This window comes from Parus major, chromosome 4 (assembly GCF_001522545.3).
Source record: "Parus major isolate Abel chromosome 4, Parus_major1.1, whole genome shotgun sequence".
Taxonomy (NCBI): Eukaryota; Metazoa; Chordata; class Aves; order Passeriformes; family Paridae; genus Parus; species Parus major.
The window spans coordinates 42,865,133-42,880,573 of NC_031771.1; the positions used below are offsets into that span (position 1 = coordinate 42,865,133).

At 39.4% G+C, this 15,441-nt stretch overlaps 1 protein-coding gene across 2 annotated transcripts in view; it reads left to right on the forward strand.

The window, feature by feature from the left end:
- Positions 1-15,441, forward strand: part of SCFD2 (sec1 family domain containing 2) — a 187,357-nt gene that overhangs the window by 159,222 nt on the left and 12,694 nt on the right. For both annotated transcript variants that reach the window (XR_002001651.1, XM_015624487.1), the window contains exon 6: positions 13,244-13,389. Coding sequence is in view for 1 of the 2 variants with exons in the window: in XM_015624487.1 (XP_015479973.1) it covers positions 13,244-13,389 (146 nt within the window). In the remaining variant the exon portion in view is untranslated. The remainder of the gene's footprint in view (positions 1-13,243; positions 13,390-15,441) is intronic.

Consider the following 15,441-nt stretch of genomic DNA (forward strand, 5'->3'; position numbering starts at 1 on the left):
AGAGGTTTACAGCTTGCCCAGACTTTCAGAGGAGCAAGGAAATGCATGTCTCTAGCTGTAGAACCAGGCAGTTGCTAAATGCCTCCTCCCTGTTCTCTGCAGTACAGGGCAGCAGGAGGTGTTTAAAATATAATTTTTAACAGATATATCCCCTGCTTCATCCTTCTCTCCTCAGCTAAGCTTTCTAAATAGCAAGGAAGTGAAGTCTGCCTTGCCATGCTATCCAGAAATGTGTGATTGAAGCTCTTCCTTGCAAGAATAAACTGCACATCCTACAGAATCCCATGTACACCACAAAACCTCTTGCTTCTCCTGCCTTTTGGAAACATATCACATAACACTAGTCTGAAGTGTTTTCCTCTGCCTGTTTTCCTTTCAGCCTTGACTATTTCATTGCCTTGCCTCTCAGATGACCTTTCCACATTTCAATGCAGAAGTAGCTTGGTTTATTAGGAAAGTTAAAGAGCTACACATCTGTGTTTTCTGATGGCTTTACTATTCCTACTAGGCTTTTCCAATGGCTAGACAATTTACTCAACATTTATGTTTGAGAGAAGGAAGGAGAACCGTAGTAACTTTCTGTGGGGAGAAATATTTTCATTTCTATTAGAGACTGATTCCCAGCTTTGAGCACTTTGTCATTAGCGGGTTGTAAACCTCTCAGACAGGCTGTCCCATAGCTATCCACTGAGCCGTTTGTCAGGGCAGAAAAATGTGCCTGGTGAAATTGGTCGCTGGCAGGCTGCAGCTAGACTGAGCAGGCTTTCAAAAAGGCTGCCAGACATTGCTGCACTTTTAATAGTCAAAATCCTACATTAGCATTTATGAGAACATTTATAGAGAGTTTGAGCAATTGCATGGTTTTTCTCCTTGATGTAATATTGAATCTCTGAAATACAAAAATTGTTCGCAATGATCAGGGTTGTATGTGGAAAGACTGGGCAAGTAGGTGCTTCTCTCACCACCAAATCAGACCCCCTGTTCCTTCCCAAGCAAATATATTATGTAAGCTCACTTATAAACTTATCAAAATCCATCTTGAAACTGCTTTTATTTCCAAATGCATCCATCTACTTTCACACAAAGGCTCCTTCAGTGGTTGGATATTTCATTCAACTTTCTAGCTTACTAATCTTCAATTTTCCTGTTACTGAGCTGAAAAAGACTCAATTTTTTCAGATAAAAATGTTTTCTTATTTCTGTAGTCATGCTCACAGACCTGCTTTAAATCTGTTGCAGTTTGAATTCAAGCACTAGTGACCAGAATTTTTTCTGTTGTAGTTCTACCATTTTTTGGACAGAACTAGCATGTCTGTGTTTTTACAGGAAGTATATTATTTGATGAGTTCTGCATGTCTCGTGCAGTGCTGGTAGCCCAGAGCTGTCCCTGAATCACCCAGATTCTTTTCTTCCTGTTGTTTTTGATCACAGAGTCCCAGCTGGAGAGATTTCCTATTATAACCCACTAAGTTAATGGCCCAGGTGAGGTTTATCTCATTTTGTATGGCTGTATTGGTCTCTTTTTTTCTCATTTCTGCTTCTTCAGAACTTATATCCTCTATAATATTTTGGCTTCTGCTACCTTTAGCAATACCTCATAGCTTTGTCATCAACATTCAAACAAGCAAAAATCATCAATGAACATAGTTAGAGCAATCGTCAAGGAACATTGCTAAGACTCTATGTAACCCAGGCCATTGTCGTCTCTCCTTCTGCCTGTTCCTTACAACTGTTTTATGAAATCCCATCTCTTCACTCCAAACTAATTATCCAGGTGGCATTGTATGAAATGTTTAACTGAAACCATGATAAATCAGAATAATCATCTACCAGACTTCTGTCATCTGAACAGTTATCCCGCCCAGAAAAGCGGGTACAGCAAGCTTGGTTATCATTTGCATTTTGAGGAGCTTTTGTCCTCCTTCATTGTTCATTTTTCACACTTAGTTTTCCTTTTCAAAATCTGAATGAACTTTGTGCCTGTTTGATGGGCAAGTGACTTAACTGTTGGTTCCTGTAGAATTTTTCCTCTTCCCTTACATTTATGTGATGCATTTGGTGTTCTGCAGTTAGTTATTCAGTCTTCAATTGAACCAAGTGGATATATGGAGAGAAATGATTTGCAAACAGCTCTGTGGGGGTTGCATGTTTACAGCCACTGTGACTCATATCAAATTTGCTCAACTTACAACTGCAAATATGTTTTTCTAGCTGCTAGCTCTGCAAAAACGTTCTCAGATTTTTAAGCCAACCTATGTCCATTTTGGCTTTGTGCACTGGAGCTTTGTATCCTACTGCTTTGCTGCTTCATTCTGCCATTACTTGTTTCCCTTTGTCTACAATAGTTGATTGAGGTAATCTTTGTGTAGGTCAGACCCTGAATTTTGTGGTTAGCAGTCTGGAGAAGCTATGAAAAAGACCACATAAAAGACCTCAAATAAATTAAGCAGGCATACATATTAAAGACTCTTCACAAATGGATCACATTCCATTTATCATTTGCAGGACAAGGTATATTCTAGATAATGTCTCTGTCCTTTTTCCTTTCTGTTGTGTTGGTGGAAGCAGAAAGTAGGACAGTTTATTTATAACTGCAGAGTAAGCGTTTCTGACTTTGAATGTGCTGGGGGCTGACGGTAGCATCTATTCATAGATGTTTTTTAGATGAACAACACATGCCTCTTTATGCTTGTCATAGTTCTTTTGGTCTACAGATTAATACTTTTTTCTTATCTCAGATTTGTATTGCCTTAGCTTATTCCATGTTAATGATTTTGCCCTTTAGTTGAAAGTGAGAATTATTTCACAGAGTTTGATGTTAGCTGGTGAAACTTTAGAAAGTCTGCCTCTAGTAAGTGCAGACAAATTGGCCTTCCCAATTTGTGGGAGATTTTGTGGGATGGGATAATGGGTATGGACTAGGTTTCTGTTTTTAAGATGGCTAGTTGATAGAGATTAATCCCACTTTAGAATATTTTTAATGGAAAATAATCAACATAAAACAACCGCTGGTGTTATTCTGCAAGAGCAACAAATGGCCTAATTAAATTTCTGTGAGTGCAAAGAGTTACAACAAGCTGTGACAGGACAATTTAAGACTGGGACATTACAGCAGAAACTTAAACATGATATTATGCCTAATACAATCTTTGGTTGGTGAGTGCTCTGCTTGGTGACATCTGGGACAGGTCCCTTCAGCTCAGGAACTGGATGCAGAACAACTGTGCCCAGAAAATGCAGCATTCTGGTCTTGAAATGGGCAAACCGGGAAGGTTTGGATGAGGTATCATCCTTGTGAGTCAGTGTTTTTCCTGGGAGCTGAAAATGGTGTGTTGCTGCATTGCAGCAGAGACTGAGCTCAACCCCGGAGCTTGAACATGGTGCTCTCCTCTGCCATCTCCCTCTAGCATAAATATCACTGTGTAATGATTTCCAGGCTCTACTCTCAGGTTTTTTTCAGTTATTGGGGCTGTTGTGCCCCAGTGAAGAGACAAAATACCTGTGCAAGAAAGCAGTGTATTTTTCAGATGCCATATAGAATAACTTAATTTCTAATCCTTTGGTGTAAAAATAAAAATCTGTTTTAAAAAAAATAAAGGTAGGTCACAAATATGAGGAAAATAAGATATTAATACATCACAGTTAATGGAGGCTGTCATAATTTTACATCTGAGGTTGGTAAAAACTTAACTAAAATGATCTAGAACATCACCATGACGTTGGCCAAGACTGTAAGGCTGCGTAGAATCTGCAGTAAGCAGTCCTGCTTATCTGACAAAAAAAGCCCACAGTAATAAAGTGTATGGGGAAGCTTTCTCATTTAATATTTTTCATTTCTTGAAAATGTAAACACTTTCTTACTCTGGGGTAACTCAATTCTGAGGTGACGTTTGCTGCTGCCAAACCCCCGGCTGGCTGCACATCGCTGTCGGGAGGGGGGAAATGATGCACATGGAGACTGCTCTGGTGGCAACACTGATAGGCCTGAGCTGCTCTACTGTGCATGTCCTCTGTACCTCCCTCTGTGTGTTTGTGTGTGCAGGGGGGTCTTCTTATAGCAGGAGGAAGAAGAAGGAATTACTGAAGGATGTCCATCAAGCAGTGGTGGCACAGGGAAAGGTTTTGGTAGCAGCCTTCTGTTGTTCAGAAGCATGCTTCCATGTAAACTCAACAAATCAGAATTAGTATTTTCCCTGTCTGAAATGAAACATGCTTATGGCAGAAGTCTAAGGAGTTTCCTCTCCTTCACAGGCTTCATTACATATCCATGGAAGTGAATCTATGATCATTTGAGTACCTATTGGCTTAGATATATAATGTATTAATATTTCTATTGTAGCTACACGATTTTCATTGTGTGAGCACCCTGCACCTGCCCAGTCCCAGGATAGCAAACAGCATTCAGCTGCCACAAACCAGCTTCATGATTAAACTTCTGCTGTCAGCCCATCAGACATGACTGGTTGTTTGCACTTAGTAATGTCTTTGTCTCCTAAACAACATCAACAACCAAAAATTTAGTTAATTCTGAAATTGCATGTCTTCTTTCATTTTTAGGCATGCACAATTCAAAGCAAAAAATCCCTGTTCTTCTGCCACATACTTGGAACATAAATCAAGTTATCCTTATTCTTTTGGCCACAATAAATAAGCAGGTGTTGAAACTTGACTACAAGATGACTAGTGTTTTTCATTATTTCTCTTTCCTGAAAACATTAACAATTTATACTAAATGGAAATTACTACAGATCTCAGGCATTTTCTGTCAGTTACTTGTTTTTTCAAACCTCTGTTAAAAGCTGTGTTTTCACTAATGCACCCAACGTTTTCAATTGGTTTTAAAGACAAAAAATGCTATTACTTGTGTGCCTAAGACACACTTTAGACCAACTCCACAAGCCATTCAATTGTTTGTTAATTAAAATAGCACAATTAATTCTGAATTTAAACCAGAGTAATTCAACAGCACATTTAACCACTACCCTAACTCCATCCTGTCACACCTTTTAAGTTGAATGTGTGTTTACATTTTCTGTTAAACTGAGACCTATGCCAGTATCTTTTTTTTATCTATTGCACATATTATGAATCATTGTCTGTTTTATGAATGTGAGTTCATTCCACTTAATACTCTAGGATACTCCTACATGCACTTGAGGCTTGTACTGCTGATCATTTTCTTCATTGACTGATACTTGCCATCTGCACTACAGTGTGGTTTCTAATAAACAGACAAGAAGAAGAATAAAAATGAGCATTGATTGTATAATTTTGTGTTATTCATAGTTTGGGATCTGCTATGTCTTAGGGCAGCTGCAACCCTCATGTGCTCAGAGGAAAGGGGGGCTTGGCACATGGTTGTGTTGTTCATTCTTTGCGAAAAAATAGCACTGCATTGGTCCATCTTCCCATAGTAGGGTTCCTTTTCTTCTCTTTAGTTCCTTTCCACAGTCTCACTTCCTTCATTTTGCTTTTCATCCAAAGTATGCTTCATGCTGCCTGTCTTGTCTCTTGTATAAAGTAGTTTCAAGTTAAAAATTAACAGAAAGTGGGATAATTCATGCAATTCTTTCTTTCTAACTTGCGTTTTTTTATTGCTTTATTCTTGTTCTTCCCAGGCTTTTTACTTGCTTTACTTGCCTTTTCTTGTTCATCCACCAACTTTAAAATGTTTGGTCTGAGCTGTGTGTTTATGATCTCTGTAAAGGGCAGTGCAGTTTCAATGTGAGCATAGATGAACATAGGAGGACTTCTAAATAATTTATACTTCCATAAAGCTAAAAAAAGTCTTCTGTGAAGGTACTTTTTATAGGATGCTGTCTTCAATCAGATGTGACATATTCCCAAAACAAGAAGAGTTATCTTTTGAGACAGTACTACAGCAATAGTTTTACAGCTGGTGCTGAAAAAACAAACAACCATTTAAACCAAAGCTGGAGAGGGAAATAGGCAAAGACCTCTCCTGGTCTTTTTTTCTAATTCCAAATGCAATATGGGTTTTGCTTAAATACTTCCATGAGATTCATGAAGAGTAAATACCTCTGCAAAATATGGGTTTCCTAATCTTATCAGAGACATAATGCTTATTCTAAATGATGCAATCATCTGTCCTGTAGGCTGAGTTATCATTTACCTTTTCACCTAATTGCAAAGCATTTTAGCATCAAACTCTGGTAGGTAACAGTTAATACATGTTGCTTTTATACTAAAATGAAACTGTTCATGATTCATAGCTTCAAAAATTGATTCATGCATCCCAAGCCCACATATACAATGTTGTGCTTTACAGCTAAATGAATATCTGTACCAACAGTGGAAGTTTTTCTCTGTGTATTCTTTAGAGCAAGATTTGAGACGCCGTAACTTCATATTAGGTCATTTATTCAGTAGATCAAGTACAGTACCAGAGACAAGGGTTTGTCTCCAGAGGGTCTGTTTTATGCACAGCATGCAATACTGTTGAGCTGGTAAGACAGAGTAGATGCTGTGCATGGATAAAACCACACGAGCTCCTTGCCATGATCTCTTTGTTGTGATGGAAGGGATTGAGAGGGCTGTGCTTCAGCATAACTTCTCATCTGTCTGCAGAATAGGGACATCTGTGCTCTATGTTCACCTCTGGCACGTGTGACCAGCAGAAGGACTCATGCATGGCTTCTTTACAGCTCTTCTACAGCCTCAGCTCCTTGCTGGGGGCACCCCCAGCAAGGCTGGGACACCAGAGAGAATGCAGCCCATTCTTTGTGTGCATGGTACCGCTGATGGTGGCAGGACAAACAGCTCCAGTGATGGACAAGTGTTGTCGCAGTGTGAATGCAGAAATTTTCAGTGTTCCAATTCTTAGTCCTTTTGTCCTTGGTCATGTGTGACTTGCAATGTGGCAGGTTGCCATTAAAGTAGAATTTCTGATTTCAGTGTGGAGAATTGTGGCTGTTGCTTTCAGTATTATGTGTTAAAAAGGTTTTGTTTTGGTTTGGTTTTTATTTTTTGCAGTTAAGCCCTTTATCATAAGAATTTCTGGTTTTTCTCTGAAAGTTGTTATACTTCAATTATCCTTACTTGCAGGATGAAAGAACAGTTGTTCTGCCTTTACCCTGTTTGATCCCCATATTCCCCCTCAGTGTCCAAAGCATTAATATCAATTTTTAGGAGAAGCAGCATCAGGAACAAAAAAGGTCATAATGTGGTCCTTGCCCAGTACAACCCTGGTCTCCAGGTCTCCAGCAGAGCATCACAGGCCGCATTTCTCTGCTTCTCAGCATCATAAATGGTTTCACACACCCTAGTCAGCTTCAGACTACATTTGCAGAGGCATAGTATGTCATGGTTCCTGCACTACTGATGGAAGGACAAGAGAAGGTCTTGTGCAATCTGCCAGGTAGAGAATTGTTCCCTCTAATGACTTAGCAGTTTATTGTTAGTATGAAAAAAAAAAAAGGGAAGCCTTCCTTTCTCCTCCTAACCCTTGCGAGATGTGCAACTTGACTTTCTCTTCTCATCAGCTTATGCTCAGCAGGCAGCAGTAAGTCATAACTCCCTCAGCAAACCTGCTCTGAACTGAGCCTGGAGTTAGGTTTTTATTTAGGCAGTAGCAGTATCTGATGCAGCTGTCTAAGTCTAAATTGTAATTATTCTAATCTATCATTTTTTTCTATCATTAAATATTGCCCATTGAATGCAACCTAGGTGCCCATTGTCAGTTTTCAGATGGCTTTTCACCTGTGCTACAGTACACTGGGTGAAGAGGCCTTTTGGAAAATATAGTTATACATAGCATTAGAATGTGATTATTTTTGTCTTTCTGTTAAAAATATTGTTTTGTTTCAGTAGCTGATAAATAGATTACAGTAATTAGTTTTAATTATGGTCTTTTGTTTTTATATATTTACATTATTGTATAAAGCTGCCTACACTAATTTATGGATACTGTGAGTCCTGTGAGTTTGGCTCAGAACTTAAACTAACAGAAAATGTCTCTTGGACATTTCTCCATTATCATCATTCTTTGATCCATGAATTAAAGCAGTTTTCTGCATTTCTACCAAATTCTAGGTATTATTGTTTTGAGAAGGAAGCATTTTCCAGTTATGTCCAATCTGCAAGCCTGATTTAGCAGTTTGAGCAATACACAAATAAATGAAAAAAACATCAATTGTATTCATTTTCATTGTCCAAGGAAAAAAAAAAAAAGGAAAAATCAACTAAAAATACTGAATACTTATTTTACCTTGTTATTGTTTTAAAAGTATTATTCATTTAAATCAACATAAAGAAGAAAAGTTTTTTTTTAAAAAATAAGCACATTTACAGATCTTGCCATGTGTTCCAGATGTTCCCCTCTGAATACAAGTGGGTAAAGCTTCTAGACTCCCATGGATGCATGGACTTCTGGTCAAGGCAGCTGTGCAGGACCAGTACTGGTAGTACTGACTGCCTCACCTGCTGCTACTTGGAGACAAACCTCATCCCTCATCCTTTGTCCTTCACATGCATGGTACCTCTTGGAGTACCTTGTGGACAAGGTGGGAGGCAGCAGATCCGAGGGTGAAACTTCATACCATCACTGGAAGTTATTGGGTAATGCTCCACCTGAATGGACATTCCACCTGAATGGAAAGGACATCCTTGGTGGGAGTAAAAATCAGTCCTTGCCACAGTGCAGCCACAAGTGTGAAGACAAAAAGAGGATATCTGAGAATAATTTGCAAAAGACTGAGCAAGGACTTTTGATCATATACATCCTGGGGTGGTATGTTCATAAAGCTCTATATTGTTTAGTAAAACCTGGAGTTTTACTGAGTTCTTGCAAGAACATTATTGGCAGGCCTTATTGGACTTACAGAGCATTTACCATGGCTTTATTAGCATCTGTGGTTTTTTAATTAAGATATGGGCGGCTTGAGGGAGTAACTGAATGGTTCCCTAATGAATTTTTTGCGTTAATTTCCTTCAGAAAGCACATCTGAGCCTAACTTAAATTCCTCCTGCAATTAATTCATATAATTTATTGTAGTAAGTTCTGTAGTTTTTCCCTTTAATTGCTCACTGAATTGACAGGTTTAATTTCATGTAACATGAGAACCAGCAGTACCGAGCTTGCAGTGCTTCATAAAAGTTGATATTACATGTTGTGCTGTTGGATTTTGGCAAGGAGAAGGCAATAAAATATTCCTGTAGAATAGAAACATCCAAATGACAGATATTAAGGCCAAAATTAAAAAAAAAAATTTACTCTCCTAAGGTAACTCTTAAATCCATATTTAATCGCACAGGTAAGTGGCCAGATTTTGACATGTGCAGCTTTAGAGCTTGAGGTCCATCAAAGTACTTATCCACGTGGGCTGTGTGTGCCTTGTACACCAAAGAGCAGTTTCCAGAAGAGAGTTCAAAGAGTTGATGCCAAAAACAACCTTTCCTAGCACAGTGCTCCTCAAGGAACCCCAGAGCTTGCAGGATGTGTCCCTGTATAATAAAGATCAGATAATGTGCTGAAATGCCCTTGGAGACATACATGTGCAATCCCTGGATGCTCAGCACTGCTAAAGTGTGGATGCATATTTAGAAGCTGAAGCAGAGATACAGGATTCTAAATTTAGTTAATTCTTTAAAAAACCATCCTGGGCTTTTCCTTCAAATAGGAAATGTTTGTTGTGATGAGAATAAAACTACAAATTGCATCTTTGTCAGTCACAATGCTGGCTTCTGTGGTTTCCTTGGAAGTGGGGTCGGGCACACTCTCCTCCTGTCATAGACACCAGATCCATGCCATCACTGTGTGGTGCTGGTGACTGCCCCAAAACATATCACTGTTTTCATTCTCCATGTCAAATTAAATCCTAGTTTTGGGTTTAAAAACTCTTTTTTACCCTGCAAAAACCAGCAGTGGTCTGTGTCACTGTACCCATTTGAACCTACATTTGCATAAAAAATCTTAGTGCACAAATATACCAAAACCATTGTAAAATATATGTCTCTGGCTGTGCATATGTAGGTCCTTGGATTTATCTGCTAGAAAAAGAAGGGCCCCCATTGCTATGCTATCACCTAAAGTATAAAAATAGAAGATTTAAATTAATATCATAGTGCTGTATTTTGAGTTCTGACTTTCAAGGAACCCTTTATCTCTCTTGTTCTGTCTTTTGCTGACAAGCGTATTAACTCTGCATATCTAGAAAATAATGAAATCCTGCATAATAAAATCCTGATGCTGGATTTTCTCTCCCTCAAAGTGCAAGTTTTCTGGTTTAACCTATGATTCAATGTGTGCCTCTGAAATGGCTTGGTTACTCTACTGGCTCTGTTCCAGGGTTTGCAGGGTTTACATTGGTTTATTTTTGTAATTATTTTTGTAAAAGGGTTACAGAGAGAGCCTAAGGTGGAGAGAGCTGAAGTTAATACCAATAAAACAGTGGTAAACTTTCAACTTTCCTAAACTTTGTAAGAATCATAGGCCTAGTCATGTCTCTGAATTATCAAAGTCCTTCACAAAATGTTGATAATTATCATACTGCTTTAGAGAAAGAAGATGTTTGTTTATAATGCCTTTATGTGTACCAAAAGAGACTAAGCACAGTGAAAAGTCTCCTGAAACTCAGGTCTGAAATACTCATTTGTTACATTTTGTGAGGTAGAGGGAGGATAATCAATCACATGCTGCTCTATAATTATAGATCTCATGGGTTCACAGTGCTCATGTCCTTTTCTTAAAGCATTTTCCTTCCAGTTTCAGAAATCAGCAGAAAAGCTGGTCCTGTTTGGTTCCTGTGTCACTCAGTACTGTAGAAAACAACATGTCCATTCATTCTCCTTTTTTTCAAACTTCTTGTGAAAATGGATTAATTGTGGTACTAATGGTTATGCAGATGTGTTGCTTAAGAGGAGGTGTACTTTTGCTCATGAAAAAGTTCAAAAAGTCTCAGCCTGGTAGGCACTGAATGCAGCCCCCATTTTCCTCAAATTTGGCACAAGTGGATAGGAGAAGAACTGAAGCAATATTGGTGAGGACAGGCATCACTTACTGCAGAACTAGCTTGTGTTCTTTAAAATCCTGAGTCCTCTGCAGGTTAGTGGTGATTTTCTTTTTCTCCACAACTGGGCTTCTTCAAGGAAACAGGAAATCCTCAAATTTTATTTAAATGCCTTATCCCATATATAATAGGGCTTGGGATTCAAAAGAATTCATTCAGCATGCTCTCCAAATGGCATTTAACTTCCCAAGAAAAAACAGTAACAGGAAGTTTTGTTTTAATTAGTACATGAGCTGTGCAGCAGCTAATGTATTCCACCTCTTCACTGTTGTAAAAGGAGCAGATTTCTTGGTAGCATGAAGCAAGTAGAGAAGAGGGATTGTGTTCTGCTCTCCATATGCTACAGAGCCCCATTTGCAGGGAAGGTGTGAATGGGAGGTGATTTGTAGCTGCCTGCCACTTGTAAAGAACAAGCTTCTGTTGTTCCCCAGGCTGGAAAGAAACCTGGGTCCCCTCTATAACCCTAGTGCAGTGCAACAGTTAGACAGCAGCCTTCAGAGATTTAATTTCAACAATAAGGGATTGTAAAGAAAGCTTATTTTTTCATTTACATTAAAAAACTAAGTACTGGATGTCAGGCTGGAAATCCCTAGTTTCCTCAGACATGATATTTCTTGATGGAAAGTCCCAAGGAAGTCACATTTTAGAGAAACTTGGAAAGTACATGTCTTTTCCCTCTGTTGGGCCAGCCATAAACAGCCAGACTGGATCTTCAATTCCCAGTGCCATCTCGAGGTCCCAAACTGGTCCAGCACAGCACTGTTGTGGAGACTGGAAATGGACATTTGCCCCCTCCCTGCTGCAGTGCTCCTCAAGATGCACTTTTGGTTTTGCCAGAAGGCAGGGCTGAACACAGCCCAGTGCACCAATGCTCCCACACCTCTTCTCAACAAACAATATTCAGACAAGTGAGAGCTCAGTGTCTAATCACCATCTTGTAGGACTAGTTTCAGAGCTCTGTAAGTGTATATGTGTGTATGCATTTATATTGTATGTAGTTCCTTTGTCAGTTGCAGAGGAAAGTTTGTTCAGAGATCTCCTTCCCAAAAATCCAGGTGTCTCCTTGACAGTCTGGATGTTTGTTTTCAGTGCCAGGCTCCATGGGTGCAGCACAGTGCAAGCTGGACCTGCAGGGAGACTCTGCCCTCTCAGCAGGATTCTGCACAGACATAGAGGTTTGCTGGTGTGGGATTGGTTTCTGAACTGGAGGATGGACACAGAAGCCACCACAGCAGCATCCCTGGAGAAGACAATAGCAATAAGCAGGAGTGAGCGTGTTGGCGTGAGCGTGTGGCAAGAAAGGTTATTTTGTGGTGGATTTTCTGCCACAGGGATGAAAAGTCAAACAAGAAGAGAGGCAGGCAGAGATGTCAAGAGGAGCAGAAGTGTGTTGACAAGGCAGTAAAAATGTCAGGTGACCCACTTACCTCTCACTTGGCTAATTCTCATCAGCAGTGGAGCTGAGAAAACATTACTTTCAATGCTTCTGTGCAGTATAGGTCCTGTGCTGAGGGGGATGGAGCCAAGACTAAGAATTTATGTTTTCCAAGACACTGTCTGGCCACCCAGAGGGGCATTTTAGGTGGTCCTGTAATTGCAATTTAGCGTTAGCGAAAGATAAGCATTATACCTTAGCAGAAGTGCATTGGAAAAATACATTAGAAGTAATAACTCTGCCATTTTGAGGGATAAAAACTTTTTTTTGTGACCATGCAGCTCTTTCCAATGCCTGGCTGACATTTCTGCTGTATTTAGCACAGACTCCTCCATTTTTCTTGTCACAAAGGTAAGAAATGTATTTGGAGTCAGCAGCCTGGGAGGAGCAGCTCCCTGCTTCATGGCTGTTTACCCAAGCAGACCAGCAGACCAGCTGGCTCCTTTCCACATAACAGGGGGCTCTTCTCTGGGGTCTGCTAGCATGGAACCTTCCTGTTTGTGAAGAGCAAAAACATACTCTGTGCTGATGAATATGCTGTGTGATTGAGATTACAAAGGCCTTCACTTCGCCTGCTGTCCAGAATTTTTGCCTTCTTGCTTATCTGCAGAGGCTTGTGCCATGCTGAGGACATGCTGTCTAACAAGCCCCTGAGTTTCTGGAATATAATACGATGAAAATAATTTAAAATTTCCTCCCAGTTACCCTTTTCCTACTGTTTATTATCAAAACACATGAACATTTTTCACTCACTCAGTTGTGTGTTTCTTTATTTCTTTAGGCTGTGACTCATCACTGAACCTGACATCTCAGAAAGCCACAGATGCAATGGACGGAATCTTTCGGTCCCTCAGGGATATTGCCAGAGTCCGAATGCACATGAAACAGTTTAATTCCATACATAATCCAGGCAGCAACACCCACCAGGTGAGTGTAGCTTTCTTTTCCCTGTGTTTGTTATTTATCTAGCATGCTGTCAAAATTACAGCCCTAATTTTGTGGATGTGCTAATCCTATGCACATTCTGCCCATGAGGAAGATACTTAAGCAGAGATTTTTATATTCAACCTAGTCATCAAAAACTTCCTTAAGTCTTTTGTCCAGTCTCAGGCATATGCATATCAGTGTCAGACCTGGGGAAGAAATTTGGGCTTTGCTCTGCATCACTGTGGAATGATATGACTGCCTGTGAAAGGGAGGGCTAGGTCAAGATGGATCTTGACTTAGACCACTCAAGGCAGAGTGAAGCAGGATGTCTGCAGCCATATTCTTGTCTTTTCTTTCCTGTCCCTGTAAGCATGAGAGACAAACCTGTTTGTAAATAGGTGACAAATGCAGCTTCTGTTTCTGAAATAGGAACATAAGATCTACAATACTGCTTTAGGTCATCACAGTAGACAGTGGTTTTCCTTCTCTCTGTCTCCCCTGAAGATCTTTTCCAGTTCAAAACAGAATTTTACAGGAAAAGCAGTAATTTAGAGAGAGATCATAAAACATGATTTTAGCCTTGAGCCAGAAAAGAAATCCTTCCAAACTTCTAACAGTGCTGTAGACCAGCAAAGGGATGTAGTTCAAATTAAGCATTGCTTTGTAAGAACATGAGTGTTGCAAAATGTCACTGGAAGTCTAAGGTGAAGAAAACCTGTTCCTAAAGTCTTCTTGCAGTTTGGACCAGTCTGGTGTCCAAACTGGGGAAAATTGTTAAACATTTAATACAGTTCAGTGCAGGGGCAGTGAGATGATAAGAAAAGTTTCTTGGAAGTGTAATTATCATCTGTGTGTCCTTTGGATGTAATCCACTTTGCTTGCTTAGAGATAAGTGCTGGAACACAGCAAGGGATATATTAACACCTTGCAGACCCTTAATCTAGCCATGCAGGGGATCTAGTTGCTTGAGTAGGACAAACCTTCTGCTGAAGGAAGTCCAGAAGATTTGTAATAGTAGAAATAAGCAGGCAGTATGTGATTGTCCGTGACACTTACAGTTCTCTAGAAACGGGCATTTCTTTTGACTGGCAGGTGTTGGGTGTGATCAGTTTAGCATGTCAGAAGAAGTAGTGCCCATCCTGTGACCACACTCACCACCAAACCTGCTTAGTGCTGTGGGAACAGGTTTATCCTCTACATACTTTTTCACTTTGTCTGTTAAAAGCTGGGAAGCCTCCAGGTTTCTATGGATAAGTAACTGGGAATTGGATAGTCTCTTAGAAGGACTTTTTTGTAGTGTGTAGTTTGTATGTCTTACATAAAATGATAAATGTTTTCGTCACATTATCAAACTAGTTCATTTAGTGGCCATGCAAGAACAGAATTTTGCCTGTTTTTGAAACTACTTTCATTTTGATATAGGTGTATTTCTGCTTTCCTTCTTCCCTTCCTCTATTCCTTCTTCTATCCCTCACTCTCCTTCTCTCATTTTCTCTCTTTCTCTCTGTTTCTCTCTCTTCTCCCCTTTATAATCTTGTATGGGGTGTGTCCCATAGCTATTGAGGTTTTTAACAGCTATTTTAAACAAATTTGTACCTGCCGAAATTTAAAGTTGATAGAAGTTTCATTATATGAGATAGAAACCGATGCAGCTGTTGGGGGTAGTACACAAAAAAAACACCAAACAACCGAAAAATGTAGAAGATTAATTCCACATCATAAAAGATTTTTAAAAATATTTGAAACCATTATACTTAAAAAAGTAGGTGATCATACTATCTGTATTTTAGTATCTGTGTACTCTGACTGGGTTGTTTTGAAGGGCACTGAGTTTTGGTGCTGAAAATTCAGACATGCAAAATCATAGCACATTTTTCACATCTTTTGAGTACATAGTTTTTGTCTGAATGATATTTTTCATTTCAGTCAGATGCTCTTTTTCTTTTAATTTTGTGGAGTAAGCCTCTCTGTTAAACTGTGATTTGATCTCTGCTCCAAAAATATTTAATTACTAATGTTCTTCTGTTCCTCATCTATGAAGATATTAAACAG